The sequence below is a fragment of the Triturus cristatus genome, chromosome 1_2 (assembly GCF_964204655.1).
Source record: "Triturus cristatus chromosome 1_2, aTriCri1.1, whole genome shotgun sequence".
NCBI lineage: Eukaryota > Metazoa > Chordata > Amphibia > Caudata > Salamandridae > Triturus > Triturus cristatus.
The window spans coordinates 575,253,838-575,275,238 of NC_140580.1; the positions used below are offsets into that span (position 1 = coordinate 575,253,838).

At 43.8% G+C, this 21,401-nt stretch overlaps 1 protein-coding gene across 5 annotated transcripts in view; it reads right to left on the reverse strand.

The window, feature by feature from the left end:
* The window catches only part of SLF2 (SMC5/6 complex localization factor 2), a 411,151-nt gene that overhangs the window by 154,177 nt on the left and 235,573 nt on the right, over nt 1-21,401 (reverse strand). For all 5 annotated transcript variants that reach the window (XM_085606517.1, XM_085606515.1, XM_085606519.1 and 2 more), the window contains one exon: nt 6,332-6,473. In XM_085606517.1, the coding sequence (XP_085462643.1) occupies nt 6,332-6,473 (142 nt within the window). The remainder of the gene's footprint in view (nt 1-6,331; nt 6,474-21,401) is intronic.

Consider the following 21,401-nt stretch of genomic DNA (forward strand, 5'->3'; position numbering starts at 1 on the left):
CCCCTGACCTCCAAAGATCTCCTGCAACCACCGCCATCACTTTCGTCAACACCAGAGGGGTATTTGTGAGTCAAAGGGGAGCACTGGTGAACACCAGATAGCACCAGTGGAACTGCATGATGTGGAAATAAGCACTCTTCATATCCAACGATAACAAAGACTCCAGGGTCAAGGAGAGACAAGACCTGGGCCAGGATAAACATCCTGAATTTGTCTTTCGCAGGGAGAGGGTGAAGTTCTAAAATAGGACGAAGGGCTCAGTCCTTGTTCGGCACCTGAAAGTAAAAGAGGTAGCATCCAAAGTCTACTTCTGATGCCGAGCACCCTCTCTCGGGCTCTTTTGGACAGAAGAACCTGCATTTCCTGTTGCAAGAGGGACAGGTGGTCCTCAATCAGCCGTTCTGAGTATGGTGGAAGGTGAGGTGGGGTGACAAGAAAATGGTAGGGCGTAACCCTGCTGGAGCAATCACTTGTCTGACGTTATCGTCTGCCACCCTGGCAAAAATAAAAAAGCCAGCTACTTCCTCCGACAGGGTGGATATGTACCATGCAAGACAAACTAAGAGGTTTATAGTAGCGGCATGTAAGACTGCACACTGCCCCCTCAGCTTGCCTTTCAACTTGAAGATGCGCTGCATACTCGAGCAAAGGTCATGTACAACTTGCTGCCGCTTTTTTCTCTCCGCATCAGCAAAAAGCTCATTTTCTTTAATATCGAGGGGGTACACTCTGCATGGGGCTCATCATCTCCTTATGTGAGCAAGTCCATTCTACGTGTAACACCATGTAGTACTATTTCTTCTCCTCAGCAAGGTAAAACAAATTAAATGCAATAAATAGAGCATGGCAGGGATGTCTGGATATTAAACAAAGAAGTCAATGGAACAAAAACATCAAAAACATTCAAAACAGTAGAAAAAATGTCAAAGGGAATGTCAATGAATGACAGCGAGAGAGAGAAAACTGAAGCAGTCAGCAATTGAACTAATGAAAGGAATGTAAATTGATCATATGATCAACCCAGAATTGAGATGGAAAGAACGTAGATCAACCCATCATGAGTTGGAATGTGATTAGAGCCTTATTCCTGTGTCATGTAAAGTTATGTATTGTGCTGAAAAGCAGAATATAGGTAATCAGGCTTCTCCTTAGTCAATCTGCAGTGTGGATGAATCTGCAAAATCACCAAATCTACTCCACAAACAGACTAAATTGAAAGAGTGGCTTCCATGCCCAAACACTGAAAAAACTGTGCCCAAGCTGCCTGTGCCTCAGTGGATTGTAAAACATTCTAGGGAGTCCATGATGTGCAATATATTCTCATTGAATTCAGCGGTCAATAAGAGTGGTTTATTACAGCAATCTATTACAAGTTTTTGCCAGGGGTTTTATCATAATTCCTGAAATCAGAACGGATTTGACAACCAGTAACATGACCACCCATCACCTTTAGTCCAGCGGCCCACCTCCCAAAAAAATGGAGTTGCGTTTAGATGGCACTGTTACTCTTAGATCATGGGCTCTTCACACTTCATAAAGGACCACACAAAATTGGTCTGTCAAAAGCAGATCACTAGTTAGATCCAGATACAATGTGAAAGGTTTCAGAATATTAAAGTATTGCGTCTAAGGCTACATGGAAACATGTAAAAAGATAGATCTGATGCACATTATTCCGTGAAAGAAAGGGAACTGGCAAGGGCACCCATATGCACAGGTAAAGCTGTTGATGACATATACATGCAAACACTGTAATGTGTGCCAATTTCTGCATTAAAAAAAGCTATAGAAGCAGCTTTCGATTTCACCATTAGGAGACAGTTAACACAAGTTGAGAATGGTTCAGACCGAGGACCTTAAGAACATTCAATGGTTCCATACCCTGCCAGCACTCTCACCTCGATCATTTCTTTCTATAATACCATAAACCTCAAGAAGAAATATGAAGTGGGGAAAAAAGATGGCTGAAACTAGTTTAATGTAGGATTTCTCTTTTAAGTAGCAAGGCACACCTATTTAACTCTCTGCTACACTAACACAACTAAACATATCCTCCAGTTGTTCTTGGGACACTAGCCAATGTCGCTCTTTTTGTACTGTACACCTGCTTCTATTGCTTCTTTCTCCGACAGCAAACAAGACAACAAAAGCAGCAAAATGGAGACGAAGCCAAAGAAAATAATGATGGCCTCACCTGAGACTAACTGTGCATGTGCGTTACCACCTGAGGCTGCCCATTCGCAATTGGGCCTGCCTATGCCCATTATCAACTGGGCCTGTCTGCGCCAATTTGTCAGTGTCCTTCACTGACTGCCTGCACCTGTCTGCAACAAACTCTGGCTCCGCCGGCACCAGTCTCCGGCTTTCTCTAGCCAACTGTGACTGCTTTCATCTATGTTAATTTCTTGTATCCGTCTAGATCGGTTTGTCCATTTCTTTCTGTCCACATCCCTTAATGATGGTCTATTACAGCCTTCTCTGCAACTGTCTCTATCCATGCTCCTCTGTGGCAGTTCCAATGTATGTCCATCGAGGAAGTCTCCTTCTGCAAGCATATGTCTCTGCCTTCCACTTTGTCAGCATGTAGCTGTGTCAGTCCATCTTCAACTATCTCAGTCTGTCTTCCTCTATCCATCCATCCTTGAGGCTGAGGAATACCCGTGTCCGACTTTTGAATCTGCCTGTCCTGGCTGTATTGGTATGTCCTTTGGTTTGCAGTTCTCTGTCCATCTTTGTGTGGCCTGTGGTCAATATTTCTCAACCTGTCTATGCACTCAAGTACATCACTGACCATGTTAATGTCTTAAAAAGTACCACGGTTCATCAGGAAATGTCTCGCTGTTGGATTATGAGGTATGGGTGTAGCCAAAGAGGGAGAGAGCGGCAGGCGTTGGTGGACAGCAAGCGTGTCAGAAAGATGAACACAAATGATAAAGTAGATGCTTTGGAAGGGAGTGCACAAAGTAAAGACATACTGTAACAATGGTATTTAGTCTACAAATGTAACTGTCCTGATCAGGTGAAGCCTTACACTGGCCCCATGCGTAATCCATCAAAAAACAGTTACGCCCTAAAAATGTCAGACAACTAAACAGAGGGGGCAAGCCAATGAACAGAAGCAAACCAGAGGATAAATGAAGGATGCTATGAGCAAACAGAACAATGACTGTAAAGAAGACTGGAGAAGAGCAAATAAAATCTGTCACAGAGTGATGCCACAGGAAAGAGAAAGGCAGACAAACAGCTGACTAAACTGCTATGAGAGAAACACAAAAAATAATAAAATTTAAAAAAAGAATTGCACAAAAACAAATGGCCTGTATCTCTTAGCTTCTCAATTGACCTACTACTCGAAGTCTTTTTGACAACAGGGCACAGTCTCCACTGGCTTCACATAAGGACTGTTCTCTCACTTACTGTTACTTGGTGAGTGGACTCTACTGCAGAGCTAATTATAGCTAGTTTACTGTGTAGCTAGTGCAGTGCGAGTCCATGGAGGGCAGCAGGATGAAACGCAATAAAACCCTTTAAAGGTTATAAAGAATAGATTTTGATTGGCTGACTGCAGCGCAGGTTCAGACTGCTGAGCCTACGTTGCAATCAGCAGCTCACACTTGTGCCCTTCTTTGTGGTTATGTGTGCTTTCCCAGTGCACGCTTCTCACTGGCTGAATACACTCAACTAGAGCTGGATATTCAGTGTAAACTGCCTCTGCCAGCCCGTGCGTGAAGAGCCCGAGTGCTCCATATTGAGATGGCAGCGTCAGACTGGTTGGACACTCCATAGAGGCATATTCCAGTTGTGCCACACTGAACTGACCACGCTGCCGGCAGAAGTCATCTAAAATTCAATAAGTATATTTCTTCAATGCAGGGAAGAGTTTCACTTCAGTACATTAGATTATTTTAACAGTATTTATTAAAACTGACAGTTTGTAAACACACACACAAAGAAAAATTCCTTATCCTGACCTGCTGACAATGCTACCAGTGTACTAAGAAGAAATTCAAGTGTCATGTGTACCCTATATGAGGACTATATTCTTAGCATAGCTGGAACAGCAATATGGGTTATTGAATCAAACACAAGAGGTGTTTGTACAGCACACATTCCTGAACACATGTATGTTTTTCTCCCTGGGAAGTTGCATATGCATGCAAGGGAGGCTGCTTTTCTAATCACATCAGGTCACTACTGCTGTTTTTTCTGCATAAAACTAACACAAGTTATCTTTGTAACACGTGGAACATTGTAAGCCCACTTCAAAGAACTGGAATTCACTTACGAGTGAGGGTGGAGGAGGGAAGAAATAGAAATTGTATATTGGGTTATAAAAGAGTTGTAGGACCGTGGCTCGTCCGTATGCGTTAGGAAACAGCAATGCCAGAGCTGAAAGGGGGCAAGAAGAGGGGTGAGGCGGATTGGGACGTGAATAAAAGGAATTTAGCGGTTTTAATTTTACTTTTTATATTTGTTTACAGCACAGCTTCCTTGTATTGGTATTGGCTTTACAGCATGAACGGGAACAAATAAATAAGCAACACCATTTACTTTCCATACAGTGCACAAAGTACTCCATGGCATCATGAAAATAAAATGTGGCAAATGAAGTGCACGGCACAACAAGGTGATCATCAGGTGGTTAATGCCATCAGATGATAACACCTTATTGTGCAGCACTTTGAAACAGCAAGACTGAAGCAGTACACTATAAAATGCTGATTAAAAAAAAACTGTTGGCTGGTAGAGGAGTATGTAAATGTCCAGTTTTACATACAACTTAGAATTCTTGTGCTCATCGTTTCTATGCCCTTTAATCTATTTACTCATATGGAAAATGAGAACTGGGAAGAGATTTGAAAGGATCACACAATTTGGCTTAGAGAGAAAGCTGGGGTTCAAACCCTGGCTTATGATTTCTCATTTAGTAGCAGACTGGGTAAATTACATTTCCTTTTCAATATTAAACATTAATTTAACTATCAGTTTTTTTGTTGCAAGTTTGACTGCAGAGCCACAAAAAACAAGTCTTTTTTAGTGAGGGTGACTACAAGAGATTTGTATCTCCTTCATAAGGCAGTGCTTCTCACAAGCCCAGTCCCTGGGCATAGGAACCACCCAAGAAAACGCCAGAAAGATAGCAAGGGTCGGAGTTTGAGAATGTCTATCTTGTTGAGATTCAGCAACTCATTATTGAAACATTTGGGGGGGGGGGGGGGGGGGAAAGAGTTAGAGGGAGCAGTGTTTCAAACTGCCTCATGCATCTACTAATAAAAGTGCCTTCTAGTTGGGAACAGGATAAGGGCTAGATGTCCATGCCAGTTGTGCAATGAAGAAAATGTGGCCCTCGACTCACTTTGTTTTCCTTCTTCTCTGGTACTGATATGGGAGTTCTGTCTGCTTGTGGATGGCCACCGTCTCCTGCCAGGGTTATGGGGGGGGGGGGGGGGGGGGAGGTATATTTAGGAAAGAGCCTCTACTTGGGGTGCGCTATATGGGCCAAAGGTCAGGAATGCATATGGTCCTAACCCCGTGTCTTCCTGGAATAAAAGTAACTAGCTATGATGAGCCATCTGTGAACTATCCCCACTAATTCGAGGAAAGTTGTTTGCTTTTGGGGTTGGGGAGCGGATTGCCAAAGGCAGTGGCGCCACTTGATGCTCACTGACACTGCCAATACAAATTTCTAAAAGAGGTAATGTAGTGATAAATTCCTGGAAAATTTGCGTTAGTCTGAATTGAGTGAGTCATAGTTAGGCCCAGTTGATAATATTGTTATTAAAAGTGAGTTTTTTTAAGATGAACTGAGAAACATTCCGGCCCTTGGCCTGATGGCTATGCTACTAGTGAACTAAGAGGCACTTAAGGGGCATGTGTACACTATATGTGGGCTAGAGTCCAATTATGCATGGAGAAAACGTTTAATCCATTAAATAAAACCAAATAGACTTTTTTGTACAGCAGACATGCTGAACTCGCATCTTGGAAGGGGCTCTCATATGTAATAATGAAGAAAGAGGTGACTCTGGGGAAATAAAATGTTTCCATAGGATGACATAATGAGACCAGTTTATGGGCCAGGTACATCACAGTTAGTTCGAGTAGATTATTCAAGTCACTAGACCTGAAAGTCTAGTAAAATGTGTATGTTTTTTTCAAGCCCTGCTGCATTTAAAGTATTTCAAACATGTAAATGGGAATAGATTAGGATTGTGCTGTGTTGACAAAATATAGCAGGAGAAACTTAAACAGAAACAAATAACATTTGAGGCTTACCATGAGTATTCAGTATCTAGTTTTGTACAAAGAAACTGTCAAAAAGTATGCTTACAGAATATCCTCTTCTTTGAAATCCGGTTGAAGACATTCCAACGAAAATAAGGTTGTGAAAGGGATCCCCATGTTGAGAAATACAACTGCCACATCCAAAACAGAAGGCATCCAAGGTCTGAACTGAGCATCACTGGTGGAAACTAAAACAGAATATAAAACAAATCAAAAACATATTTTCTCAACTCGACCCATCCATGTCATGGAGTTAATTACTTCATAATTAAATCTACAATCTTTGCTGCTAGGTAATAGGGCCCTAAAACAGATTACTTTCATAAATTCATTACAAAACAGAATTTTCTTTAAGAGATGGACTTAAGCAGAAGACAGGTTAGAAGCGCGTGAACAAATATAAAACAATTTCTTCACAACAGGCAGCGCACATAACAATGGACAGCAGTAGACAGCCATGATGAATACCCATTTTCAACAATGTAAATGTTCTGTATTATTGCAGAATAAAGGCTTCTTCAATGATGGTTTTGGAGAAATTTAGTGATTAACTGAAGTCGTATTCACATTATGATTTAAACAGCCATTGGCAAAGCCAATAGGTGTGGCGTTGGATGCCAGCCTTTTGGCAATTTTTTTTAATTTTGTCATGGTCTTTGCAAAACTTTATTGTTCGGAAAGCTGCCTGGCCCTCATCAATTTAAAAATACTGTCTAATGACTCAAATGTTTTTTGGTATCAAAGAAGCAATGGTACTACCCGGCACTGAATGGAACTATTATGTTTGTGGATGCGGTCCTTGTGAAAGAGCACATGCCATAACTCCCAGTAAAGTTAGCCAATGGCTGAAGAGGGCTGACGTATTGCACCTTGATGCATGCTGGAGTGGGTGGAAGAAAAGTGAGAATGGCACAACCACTGACTAATGGATGAAGTCTGACTAAACAACCCTATAAGTAACTCTGTTCTACACATAAATTTAGTAAAACCAAAAGTCCTGGCTAACATAGACCTAAAAAAAACAATCAGTCTGGCATTGGCATGCATTTGAGAAATAAAGAGTGAAAGAAAACAAAAACAAATAAACCCAAAAGAAAAGAAAAAGGGCAACATTAAAGGCAGGAAATAAGTAAGAAAGAAAGCAAGAAAGAAACAGAAGGAAGGAATAAAGCAAAAAAGAAAGGAAAGAAAAATAGTAAGAAGAGGATAACTTACTAAAGAACAGTTTCAAATGGGCCAAATCTGCTATGCTGTTAAACAGCATCAGGCAGATAAACAAAGGCTACTCCAAAAGGAATGTTTCAAAAGCATTGGCAGAAGACAGGAACTTAAAGCTCGAATGTACCCTGTGCTCACTTCAAAAGCGTCCTGCTATCACATCAGACCCTGTCTACAAGGGCAACACTAAAGTAATTATAAAGTAAAAACAAAATTGTTAGCTTTGAAGGGAACTGCCTTGCATGTAGATGTGCTCCTAATGATAGAGCAAAATGCAGTAACTCAAAGTGAAGTTAAGAAGTGGCTTAAATAGGCCGTCCCATAGCCGCATACTGTATGTTGTGGTGGGCGTAAGCAAACTATGAAAGACACAACAGATGAAGAGAGGTGGCAGAAAGATTCTTTATGCAAGTATATTATACGGATCATTTTAGTATAATCAAAAGATCTTGACTAACATCAGACCTAAAAATGGAGTCTATGGTCTGTCAACAGCTGCAGGTGTATTATGTTGATACTACTTATGCTCACATCGAACACCTCTGATAAAAACCTCTTGTGTTGCCAGGAAGGATTACAGCATTGTACATAGTGTTGAGTACATCTGAATCGGAGCTCAGTGTGTTTTGATCAGGTAAAACTGACTTGCTGTGGGTCTGTAAACAACTGTACTACTTTAGAAACAATCATTGGCAAAATAGTAGTACTGGCATTGGCAAGCTAGTGTAATGATTATTTTTATCATTTCCCATTGCAAGTACATAGCAGGAAAACAGAAAAAGTAGGCTGCTACCTGAGCATGGTGTTTATATGCCAGAAATGTAACCTTCGAAACAATAACACAAATAGTTTTAATAGAATCACAAGAGCACTTTCTAGCAGGCAGGTGTTCATGTGCATTAAACCTGAAAAGTGTTTCTGAACATTTCATATCACAGATAAATAGGCTTATTACTGGTGCAAAGAAGATACTCTGATGAATTACTATAATGATAAGGATTATATATATATATTTGTAGAGTGCACTGTTAAACTGTAAGGGTTTCCTGGCACTAGGAGTCTGACCTGCAGAAAGCTAGAACAGAGTTGATAGACCAGACAGCAGAGAGAAAAGGAAGACTGTTCAAGAATCTAAGACCAAGGTATGAAATGGCTGTCACCTTTACTAAAAGCAATAAGGCGCCTGATGAAAGCAGAGTTTTTGGGGGGATGGTAATAAGTCTACATGCGAAAAATGCAGTAGGTGCTCCTGCCATAAAACAGCCCTGTGACAGAAGCAGGAAATCTTAAACTGGTACCTCTTTTCAACCGGGTGGCAATGCAAGGAACAAAACCCAGCCAAAACAAGGGTATGGTGTGGCAAATTTAAGAGCAGCCTTGCATCTGTTTTCTGAATCTGCTGTTGTCTAACCCAAAAATATTTTGGGAGACCCAAATAAGCGCAATTTTAATAGTCAACCTTGGAAAAAATAGTAGGCTAATGTCTTCAGGAAGGTAGGGAAGAATCTTCGGAATGATTCAGAAATCGAAGTAACCTGATCAGCAGGTTTGTCAATTTGGGCAGAAAAGGAGAGACTAGAATCCAAAACAGTCCCAAGGTTTTTGACAATGGGCGAGGATCTAGCTCCAAAAGGCACATAGCAAAAGACCAGGCAATAGGGAAATTGCCAAATAAAAGTTTGTTTTATAGGTATTTTTATATGTATTCAAGATGATCATTGGACTCCAGATAAGCTTTTCTCCTTCGCTGCCTGCCTGAAGGATGTCTTGCTTTGGATGTAGGAGTTTTCTTCAGGGTCATGCTGAGAAGACCAAGATTCTCCAGTCTGGTAAAGCAACAGATGCACAACCAACTTTAATTTGCCACAAGACATCCTCCTTTTTCCCCTCTCCGGCAAAGACAGTTAAGAATTTGGGCCTTATAATCAATGAAAAATTATCTTTTGACACATAGATAGGGTCAGTAGCAGGGAACTGTTATGGTCTCCTATGTTCCTTCTTGAAATGTGTGGATTTTATTCCAGTTAAAACAGAAGGAGAGTAGCCCATGCTTCGATCACTTCCAGGCAGGACTACACCAACTACCCTAACTGTATTTACAATGGCTTGCTCGACCATAAGATCAGAAAACTTCAGATTGTCCAAAACGCAGCCGCCTGACTGGCTACCCATTAAAAAAAGGGTTTTGTTCAAATCCCTAATTTTCATATATTGTTGCTTCCATGTTTAAGGCCCTACTTATTTGATGAAGAGAATCTTTCACTACAACCCCTCCAGAGTTTAGAGGTCTGCCTTGTTCTTGTTAGTTTAGATTCATAAGTTGGTTAAAGATGGAAGTCGCTCCTTCTCTTTATTGATGGGTAGGGCTTGTAACAAGGTCCAGCTCTACCTGCGTTCCTTTCAATGTGAGCGACACTTCAGGAAAGAACTGAGAGCACATCTATTTGTGCTAAATTCATAGGAATTAGCTGGCTGATCTTATCAGAGTAGCGCCGGGACACCCAGTCGGAGTAGCTGCGTGCTCTAAATGAATACATTCATATTTTGAAATCATCCAAGATGAATCTGTGATGAGACCAAGAGAAGAAAACCTATGTTTAGACAGCAGAGGAAGCAAAATACTTCGTAGTACTCAAACAGCTGAGCAAGAGGAGCCAATACAGATGCAAAAGTGTGCTCTCTGCATTCCCCTAATCTTCCATTCAGCAGCGTCTTTTCCCCTCGATCCAGTAATAGTAAAAGATCGTCCAACTGTTTAGAATGTTGAAGTGGGTTGTCTTCAAAAAGGTAGCAAAGAATTGGCCCCCTGGGCCTGGCACTGAAGTGCATTTATAAAGTGAATATACATGTGTGAACGGGCACCATGCCATCACCTACAGAGAACGAGATCCAGTGGCTGATCCATTGCCACATGCTATATGAAGTGGTGGGCAAAATCAACATTATGAATGACTGTTGACCACATCAGTGGATGAAAAGGGCTGTCACAAAGCTCCTTAATCTTTGTACATATATGTATTTTTATTAAGAATATTTTTAATAAAGAAAGACTGGCAAGACAACTAAACCAGTCTCTAAACTAGACCTACAAACGGACAAACTTCTTGACCACAAGAAAAATAGACGGAGTTAAAGATTATCTGCAACAATGTTCTACTTTCCCATGCCCAAAGACAAAAATAATCCAGTTTAATCACGGACTTAATAGCTGTACTCTTTCTGAGCAGGAATCAGAGGAGTGAGCATTTGCAATGCTCAACCTTGAATGGATAAAGAAACGGATTTTCAAAGTGCGAAACTAAAGATGTCCTGGTACTGGGCAGTAAAAACTGATTTCAATGCAACAGCTAAATTGTTACACCTTTTAGGTGGTCATTTTGTGAGCTAATGTGAATAGGGACAGAGTTCTATAACTTAGGCCCCAAGTAAGCAAACGTTCTTCCACAGCAAACTAGGTGCGGGAGATCTGGAAAATAGTATGCATAAATGCATCCCCTGAACAAAAGGTTTGTCTGGGAAAGTAACTCCAGAGTGAACAATAGCAGGTCCCAGGTTATGGCAAGTTAAATGAACAATGCACAGAGCTTCAAAGAACAAGTTACTTCCCTTCGGTAAAGCCGTACCTGGTAGAGACTACCTAGCCGCAGATGCCTTATCTTAGAATTATCCCCCAGTGTCAGACTGGATCCGAAAATTCTTCGGGAGCAGTTTTCCTGCACACCGGAAAGAGTGGTCTTTAGGATCCGAGTGGCGTCATCAGCGCAGGAAGTTGCGTTTGCAGTGCTTATATAGGCGCCACCCAGGCACGTTGAGCTCAGTTACTTTTTGCAACATTCCTCGCTAGATGCACAGAGCCACAAAGTATACTGTCGTAAAAAACTAGGGCCCTGAAAAGGGAAAACCCTGTCTCTAGAAATCCGTTCGCAGAGCGGGAAGGATGGGTGGGTCAGTGAGGAATCTGCGGCTAGATAGAGTCTCTACCAGATAAGGCATTATCAAAGGCAAGTAGCTTGTTCATCTAACAGAGGCTTCTAGCCGCAGATTTCTTACCTTAGAATAAATACCCAAGCAATACCTCCCCCGGAAGTGTGTCTGTGGACCAATTTCACATGAGGAAGTCCTGCAGGATTGAACAGGCAAAGTGCCCTTCCCTACGGACCAGACTGTCCAGACAGTAGTGTTTAGTAAACGTGTGCAGCGAAGCACATGTTGCTTGGCAGATGTCCAGGACCTGAACTCCGTGAGCTAAGACTATGGTGGCAACATTAGCTCTGATGGAATGAGCACGCAAACACTCAGGGAGTGGCTTCTTAGCTAATACGAAGCAGATTTTGATACAGAGTATGATTTATCATGAGATGGTCCCCTTCTGCACCGCCATCCTTTCTTCGCGCCGACATACCACATGAAGAGTTGGTCGTCCACCCAGACATCTTTTGTGTGGTAAGGTTGAACGACAAAGCTCTTTTTGGGTCCAGACGGTGAAGTCTCTCCTCTTCCTTGAATGGATGAGGCGAACCGTAAAAAGTAGGTTGAGTGATGGTTTGGCCTTCATAAGATGGAGTGACCACTTTTAGAATAAAGCAAGCTTTTGTGCGAAGCACCTATTTGTCCAGGTAGATGTTAAGATAAGGAGTCTTGGATGGCAATGCCTGAAGCTCCGGACAGATGCTATTGCCATGAGAAAGGCTGTCTTGATGGTAAGAGCCTGAGTGGACAAATGTGTAGAGGCTCAAAGAGAGCGCACATAGGGAAAGAGAGGACGAGATTGAGATCTCACTGGGTATAACGAAAGGAGTGGGGGGGAAACATATGCTGCAAAACTTTCAAAGAACTATGTACAGTAGGTGATTGGAAAAGGGAAGGTTGGTCAGGCAATCGAAGAACAGCATGGATTGGAAAAAGGTATCCCTTCACAGATTCGAGAGCACGATCCTGCTTAGCAAGGGAAAGAACAGGAGAGTCTAGGAAAAGGGGATCAATATTTCTTTCTGTATGCCATGCCACAAATTTTGTCCAACAGCAGGCATAAACCGTGTTGGTAGGGGCCACCTGGCTATCAAGATAACGTTACAGACTTCAGGCGGAAGATCCAAGGCTGTCAACTGTCGTTTCTCAATCGCCAAACAAGAAGACGGAGCATTGACAGGTTCGGGTAGAACCCTCCCCTGCTGCTGCGAGAGAAGATCCTCCTGAAGGGACAGTCTGATCGGAGGATCGATGGCCATGCTCAACAGCTCGGATACCAGACTCTTTGTACCCAATCCGGAATCACAAGGATGACATGGGCCCAGTCATTCCTGATCTTCTTGAGAACTTTGGGCAGGAGTTGTATGGACAGAAAGGCGTACAAGAGGCCTGAGCTCCACTCAAGAAAAAAAAAAGTGTCTCTGAATGAAATTCGCCCTGGAAACTTCAGGGTGCAGAACTGCTGCCATAGCGCATTCTCAGAGTTGGACAGATCTAACCAAGGCTTTACCCTCTGCTGAAAGGGACCCAGCACCTCAGGATGGAGACGCCATTCATAATCCACTAGGCATCTTTGGATGAGTTTGCCAGCACTGGCGTTCAGAGAACCGGTCAGATGTTGAACAATCATGGATATGCCATGCTGTTCCAACCATGCCCAGAGACAAAGGTTCCACGATCCCACCCCGCTCTGCTTGTTGCATTACCACATGGCGGTGGTGTGGTCTGTACACTTGCATTAGTCTTCTCTGGATGGACGGTTGAAAGGATTTAAAGCCAAAGGGATCGCTCAGAGCTCCAACAGGTTGATGTGGAGTCTGGGTTCTACCGGAGACCAGAGTACTCTGATCTCCACTTCTCCCAGATTGCAGCCCCATCCCAGTAGTGATGCATCAGTCACTACTGTCAGATCTAGTTGGGGAAGGAAGAGGGGGATCTGCTGCTGGCCCAACTGTGGTTCGTAAGCCATTATCACTACAGGTCCCTTGCAATTCTTGACGAGATCTGGACCATGTCGGAGAGATTCCCCTGATGCTGTGCCCACTGGAACTTCATGTCCCACTGCAGCATATTAAAAAATAATAATAATATTATCAACAACAAATATATACCGGCTGTATAAGCAATAAATATCTTTTTGAACCTGGACACGGCGTCGTCATCCTTTGACTCTGTACAGAGGACTTGGATATATATATATATATATATATATAGATATATATATCAGAAAGCCCTTGTAGTCCATATTTTCTCAATGCTGCATTGAAGGATCTCATTGCTCTATGTAAACAAAATTGAGATGCAGGATAGCCTGAAGTCCTTTTTTGGACAGAGAAGAACAAGTTACTTACCTTCAGTAACTCATTATCTGGTAGACAATATCTAGCTGCAGAATTTTACCTTTAACTTTCCCAGGGGTCAGTCTGAATCTGGAAACATTTGTGTGAGCAGTACTCCTGCGCGCCGTCAGGCGGCTCCATTGAGTTCCTGGTGTCGGCTACGGATGTGACGTTGCGGTCTCCCATTAGGCGCCACACAGGCACGCGGGCGTCAGTTATTTTTCACACCTTTCTACACAAGAAGCGCAGAGCCATGAAGTGAACTGACTAGGGCCCTGAAAAGAGAAGTGATGTGCGCAGTGCCTATAAAGGCGCCACCCCAGCACGTTGACGTCAGTTTCTTTTTGCACATTCCATGCCAGGAGAGCTGAGTCAAGAAGAACACTGACCACTGGTGTGGACATTTAGGTCCCAGAAAGGGAAAAAACCCTGACCCTAGAGATCTGTTTGCAGAGCGAAGAGGATGGATGGATCTGTAAGAAATCTGCAGCTAGATATTTTCTCTACCAGATAATGCGTTACCGAAGGTAAGTAACTTGTTCATCTGATAGAGACTTCTAGCTGAAGATTCCTTACCTTTGACTAGATAGCCAACCACAGCATCAAGGCAGTGGGCTGCGGAGAAATTAACTAAACTAAGAAGTTCTACAGGACCAAAAGGGAAAAATGCTAGTCCGACTGTCCAGGCAGTAGTGCTTGGCAAACTTGTGCAGGGACACCCACGTTGCTGCCTGGCAGAATACCAGGACTGGAACACCACAGCAAATGTCGTGTTTGCAGCTTTTTCTCTGGTGGAATGGGCCCGCAAGCCTTCAGGAGGCTGCTTTTTAGCCAGGGCGTAGCAAATCTTGATACAGCGAATGACCAGTGCGAAAAGGTTAGTTTCTTATCTGCCTGATCTTTTCTAGCACACAAACAGGTGGTCGTCCACCCGAAACTCTTTCGTGCAGTCAAGGTTGAAGGACAACGATCTTTTTGGGTCCAGACAGTGGAGTCATTCCTCCTCTTTAGAGGGATGTGGAGGAGCATAAAAGGTGGGAAGGGTGACCAGATTGTCCCGAATGGAATGGGGACACCACCTTAGGCAGGAAAGAAACCCGGGTGCACAGCACCACCTTATCCAGGGATACCATAAGATAGGGAGGCTTGGATGATAAAGCCTGCGCTTGACTCACCCTCCAGGCAGATGTTCTTGCCACTAGAAAGGAGGTCTTGATGGTAAGCAGCCAGAGGGGAAAATTGTGAAGCGGCTCAAAGGGAGCACACAAGATAAGTGAGAAACAGATGCAGATCCCACTGAGGCATTATGAAGGGTGAAACATATGTACAAGCCCTTTCAGGAACCTATTTACAATAGGGGACTTAAATAAAGAGGGTTGGTCAGGCAGCCACAGGAAAAGCAGGCAGAGGAAAGAGATAACCCTTGAGAGTACCCAGAGCAGAACCCTGCTGGGCATGGGTAAGAATGAAGAGAAAAATATCAGAAAGTGGGTCAATAGACGTTTCTGTACAATAATTTCAAAACATTTGCCAACGGCAGGCAAAAATCACTTTGATGGAGGGCTGCCTGGCAGCCAAGATAACTTTGAAAACTTCGGGAGGAAGGTCAAAAGCTATTAACTGTCGCCACTCAATCTCCACGCAAGGAAGGGGAGAGTTGGCAGGTTCAGGTGGAGGACCCTCCCCTGCTGCTGTGACAGAAGATTCTCCCAAAGGGCCAGCCTGATCGGAGGATCAATGCTTTTTTTCAAAAGTTCAGGATACCAAATTCTCTGCACAGTATGGAGTCACGAGAATGACTTGAGCCCGTCATTCCTGATCTTCTTGAAAACTCTGGGCAGAAGTTGTATAGGAGGAAAGGCGTACAGGAGGCCTGAGCAACACTCGCAACAAAAAGCGCCGCCGAGAGATAGCCGCTCTGCAAACTCCAACATGCAGAACTTCTGACATTGCACGTTCTTTCCAGAGGCATACAGTTCTAACCAAGTCTTTTCCCACTGCTGAAAGAGATCTTGCGCCGCCTCCGAGTGGAGACGGTATTCATGATCCGCTAGGCATCGACGGCTGAGTTAGTCTGCTCTGGCTTTCAGAGAACCTGCCAGGTGTTGAACCACCAGGGTTATTCGCTGCTGTTCCAGCCACGTCTAGAGACCCAGGGCCTCTTCACAAGGAGTCAACAACCCCACCCTGCCCTGCTTGTTGCAGTACCACATGGCGGTGGTGTAGTCTGAACACCTGCAGCAACTTCCCCTTGACAGAGGGAAGAAATGCTTTCAATGCTAGTCGGATTGCTCGGAGCTCCAACAGTTTGAAGTAGAGTTCAGATTCCTCCAGAAACCAGAGTCTTCTGATCTCCACCTCTACCATCCCAGGAGTGACTTATCTGTCACCACTGTGAGATCTGGTTGGGGAAGGAAGAGGGGTCTGCCTCTGACCTAATCACGGTTTGTTAGCCATCACTACAGGTCCTTTGCAGTTCCTGCCGAGATCTGGACCATGCCGGAGAGATTCCCTCCGATTCTGCGCCCAGTGGAACTTCATGTCCCGCTGCAGAGCCCGCATAGGCAATCTAGTATGATTTACCACAAGATGCAGGTCGCCATGAGGCCCAGCAGCCTCAGAGTCACTCACCGAAATCCCAGATAGAGGCTGAAATATCTGCATCATAACCTGAATATCCTGAACTCGCTGATTGGGAGGATAAACCCAAAACTGCACTGTATGCATTAAAGCTCAGATGAAGGTGTGACTTCGGCATGTTTACAGTGAACCCCAGCAAATGCAGGACATCCGAAGTAGTCTTGAGGAGAGACGACAGTCTGAAGCGAGGCCGCCTTTAACAGCCAGTCGTTCAAGGTAGGGGGAAGACTGAAAACCCAACCTGCAGATAAGCTGCAACCACCGCAATAACCTTGTTGAACAACCAAGGGGCACTGGTAACGCCAAAGAGAAGCACAGTGAACTGAAAGTGTTTGGGGCCTACCTTGAGCCGCAGGGAACGCCTGTGGGCAGGCACGATGGGGATGTGAAAATACGCATCCTGCAAATCCAGCACTACCAGCCAGTCTCTTTGGTCTAGGACAGACAATACCGGAGCCAAAGTAAGCATTTGGAATTTCTCCTTTTTGAGGAAAATATTGACGGTTCGGAGGTCTAGACTAGGATGAAGACCCTTGTTCTTAGGTATCAGAGAGTATCAGGAATAGCAACCACTGCCTACTTTTGACACTGGAACCCTTTCTATAGCCTCCTTGGCCAGGAGAGCTGTAACTTCCTCTCAGAGCAAGTTAAGATGATCCTCAGCCAGCCATTCTTGAGAGGGCGGGAAAGGACCGAAGGGGCGGGAAAGGAAGGAAGTAACCCCTCAAAATGATCTGCAAGACACATTTGTCCGATGTTATGGACTGCCAGTGGAGGAGATGATGTCAGATTCCCCGTCAAACTGGGCACCCATGGTCTTGCAGAACCAAACTAGGAAGGTTTTTAGGCAGTCCTGGCAACGGCTCCGCAGAACCATGCCTGGAATATCGATGTTCCCCCATGCGTCTCACCAGCTGACGGACAAGTGAAGTCAAAGTCGATCTTGACATCTTTTTGTGCTTCTTCCCAGAGTGCAAGGTTTTGTAGAAATTAAATACAACATTGCATACCTTATTTGGGAGAAGAGGCTCCATCAATAATACCCATTGTGCAGATGCACAGTGGTACTGCCCAAATCAGAACTAGGCATATGTCCAAGGTATATCATTGCAAAACTTGCATCTTCTGACCTTAAACATAAGGTTTTACGTCTAGTACGACGTAGCGATGCAATAGAATGGGTGATCCAACTTGATTAGGATGTCTCCTAGGCTACGTTGGCAAGGGGGAAAGCAATGTTGGAAGAAACGATGGAGCTCAAGAATAAACAAATCTGATACAAATGGACATACGCCTTCACCCCAGTTTGTACAATCAAGGGGAAAACGAGGACAATTAAAAGTGTGGAAGAGGGACAACAACTGGGTTTTGCAGGAGAAGCCCCCCCCCCCACCCATCGCAAACCCCCAAAGGACAACCAGCCCCTGAGAACAGAAGCGACCGCTGGGAGAAGAGATTGAAACAAACAAGAAGAGGGGGCAGGTGGGGAAAATGCAATGTAGCAAAAATTGTAAAACAGAGAAATAACATTGAAACAAAAAGATAAATACTTGAAGGATCGCGGACTGAGAACATGTGGAAAAGATGGGGGAGGGGGTCACAAATCACCCAGAGCTGGGGGTCACTGGGTACAGTTGTGACGCTCCAGCACGCCTTAGAAAAAAGACTCCTCTGCCCTTAGTGTTATCTTGGTTGTGCTTTGAAAGGTTATTGCTAGTGGGGAAGGAAGTAAGGAATGCTTTTTCGAGAAAAACATTGACAAATTCTTAAGATAGGCGCTCTAGATTCACGCAGAGGAAAAAAAAAAAAAAAAAAAAAAAAAAAAAAAAAGGAGTACTGACCTCAGTACGCAGACAGGGGCACTTTATGGCTCCAGTGAAGTCACAGGGAGGCCGCTTCCGGCACAGAAGTGGAACCAACGCCCACCTACTGAACTGGGGAGCTATTAGGGATATGCTAAAGGTGAGGAACCTGCAGCAGACGTATTCACCAAAAATTCATAACACAATAAAGAATAATAATATCTTTTGCTAAGGCCATGATTAAGTCAGTGCTTTACTCAGAATTTTAATAATTTTATCATATATAAAAGTAAATACCACACATGAAATGAAGAATAGTGAAGAAAATCAGAACTCTTGATCCCCTTCCTAACCAGTGATCTGAGTCCAAAGGTTAGTACAGCGCAAACGTGCTAAGTGATACATTTTCTGATAACATCTCAAAATAGTGTGTTTGACAGGTGCTCTAGAATACTGCGTCAGAAGTCCCAGAGCACAGTTTGTGGAAATAACATTCAAAAGCACAAACTCATTTCAAGTTCTGACAAGATGCAGTACAGTGGCTATGAGATCTTGTTAGTACTTTGCGAAAGGAAATACAAGAGTATGCTTTAATTCACTGAGTGACTAGGCCCCATGTTAACATGTTGCAAAATATTACTAGATTTCTGTGCCTTTTAACAGAAACTACTCGGGTCCGAACATCTCCCAAAATGATCTGAGGAGCCAACTAGACTTGCCGATGATCAGACACAGGTCAGGAAGAAGTGAAAAGGGCAGCATCCAGGGCCAGTAACAAGCATAGTTCAAAGATGTCCTTGATGTTGGGCGAACAAAGAGGATTACAGTGCACCCCGACTGAAATCCTTTGCGTTTTCAGAGATATTAGTTAAATGCTCCGTATCTCTAAAATCGCGATGTGGTTGGATTTCTCATATGGCCGGAGAGCTCATCGACCCTGGGACATGGACTCTTGTATCCCGGGCACATTTGCAGTTTACAGACCTGGATTTCCAAATTACAATATCCTGCAATACTGCTCCCCAAGATCCTCAAACATCCGGGCTTATGAACTACTTTCTCCAAGCAGACTATCTTCAGTAGACAGCAGTTTAGCAACTCAGACAGTTTCTCCTTGCTAGGCAGTATGTAAGGGCTTCCTATGGAATTTGTGACTTCGACCTAGTACCTATTCTGAATATCAGACGTTACATGCATGGCTTTTAAACGCATGCATTTACCCCGTGGGTATTAGACATGTTGACTTTTACGATGCATTACACAACATAGAGCGTACCATGCATGCCTTTACTATGTAGGCATTGGGTGCATGCATGCATGCGTATATCTATATATCAAGACAATAACCTTTCAGGCTTAGAGTGATGAATAAATTATGCAAAACAGGAAGCAAGGAACACTGGGTAGCTCTAAAGTTCAAGTGTAGAGCAGCTCCTTTAGATGGAACACCAGCGACACGGACTCTGCTCACCCCAAAATGTCTGTTTTTCTAGCAAAGTTTTAAGCATAGGATTAACACAGTGCCATCCACGCAGAACAAGTAAAGAGCTGGAGTGGTAAAAGGCAGCTTGGCATGGATGGTGCTGTGCTAATTCTATGCTTAAAACTCTGCTAGAAAAACAGACATTTGAGGTGAACAGATTCAGTGTGTCGCTGGTGTCGTAGGGTACTCTATATAAAGGAGCTGCTCTCTACCTAAACCTGGGAACTACCCAGAGTTCCTTCCGTCCTGTTTTGAATGGATATATATATATTTTAGGTGTGGTGGGTATCCCCCTAAATCCCCCCCTTTCTTTTTAAACCCTTACCTCCCTTAACCTCTTCCAGCCCCTGAATCCCAACAACCCCTAACCTCTACCCATCCTGAACCCTAAAATCCCCTTACCTCCCTTTACCTCTTCCTGCCCCTAAGCCCTAAAAACCCCTTACCTACTATTAACTATACCTACCCCTAAACCCTAAAACCGCTTTGCACCCCTTACCAGTATCAGCCCCTGAAGCCTAAAAACCTCTTCCCAACCCTAACTACCATGAACCCATAACCATCACATAACCCTTAAAACCTCCTTTTTTGTAAATGACATAATGAGATTTTAAAATAAGATAAGAGTAGTAAAGTACCAAGTGATAAAGTACCAAAAAAAGCCCAGCGTTGTACTTCTGTGACTGATACTACCTGCATGGTAACGTCCTACAGGGTAAAGACCATAGGGTAAAGACATAATATCCTTTTTCTGGCAGCAGGAGAGCAGTGAGACAGACTATCATTTGAGTTCAGATGTTTCCCAATTCAACAGTCACTTTCTTGATCACAATAGATATCCTGGAACCAGGCACAAGTCAAAGTGGAGTGTATTCTTTTTTCCAGAATTGCACTTTCAGCTCTTGATTAGTTTGCATTTTTTGGAGAGTTCCTTCAAGCAAAGACTTCAAGGTTTCTGCATGATCAGTTTATGAGAGGGCCATGCAGTGGCAGCACATATTGTGTGTGAGCAGCAGGACAGGTACATATGGACATACCCACTTGCACCCATTCACTTACAGGTGCACACACATTATTCACACCCACCGAGACACAGAGAAAGACAGACAGACACACAGACACACCCACAGACTCTCATACACACATACACACACACACTCCCACACACACACTCACCCAAACATTCACAAGTGCACATATACATCCACCATTCACAAGCACATACACACCCACATCATTTCACAGCACACAAGCACAGATACACATACATGTATACATATACATTCATATACACGTACACACACACACACAATCAAGAAGCTCTTACTGGGCTGTGGCGGGGCATAGGGTGGAAGGAGGGAGCAGCAGAAAGGCTTTGGTGGTTCCTGGAGGCTTCAGGGACGGAAGGAAGGGACGGAAAATCCACCACCTGCTTTTAGTGGCTGGCCTTTGCATGGGTCAGCCAATGAGAGGAGGACCTTCCCCAACACGTCACAGAGTGGATGGAGTCAGTGAGAGTTGCTGACCCCATCACACTCTGTGACAAGGCGTCACTGTTAGACAGTCAGTCCAGGACAATTCAGGGTTTTTAACAGCAGCACCAAGGTCTTAGTCCATTGGTGACTTTCCTTTCGCCTTGAGGGGGAAGGCTCTCACAAGACTTAG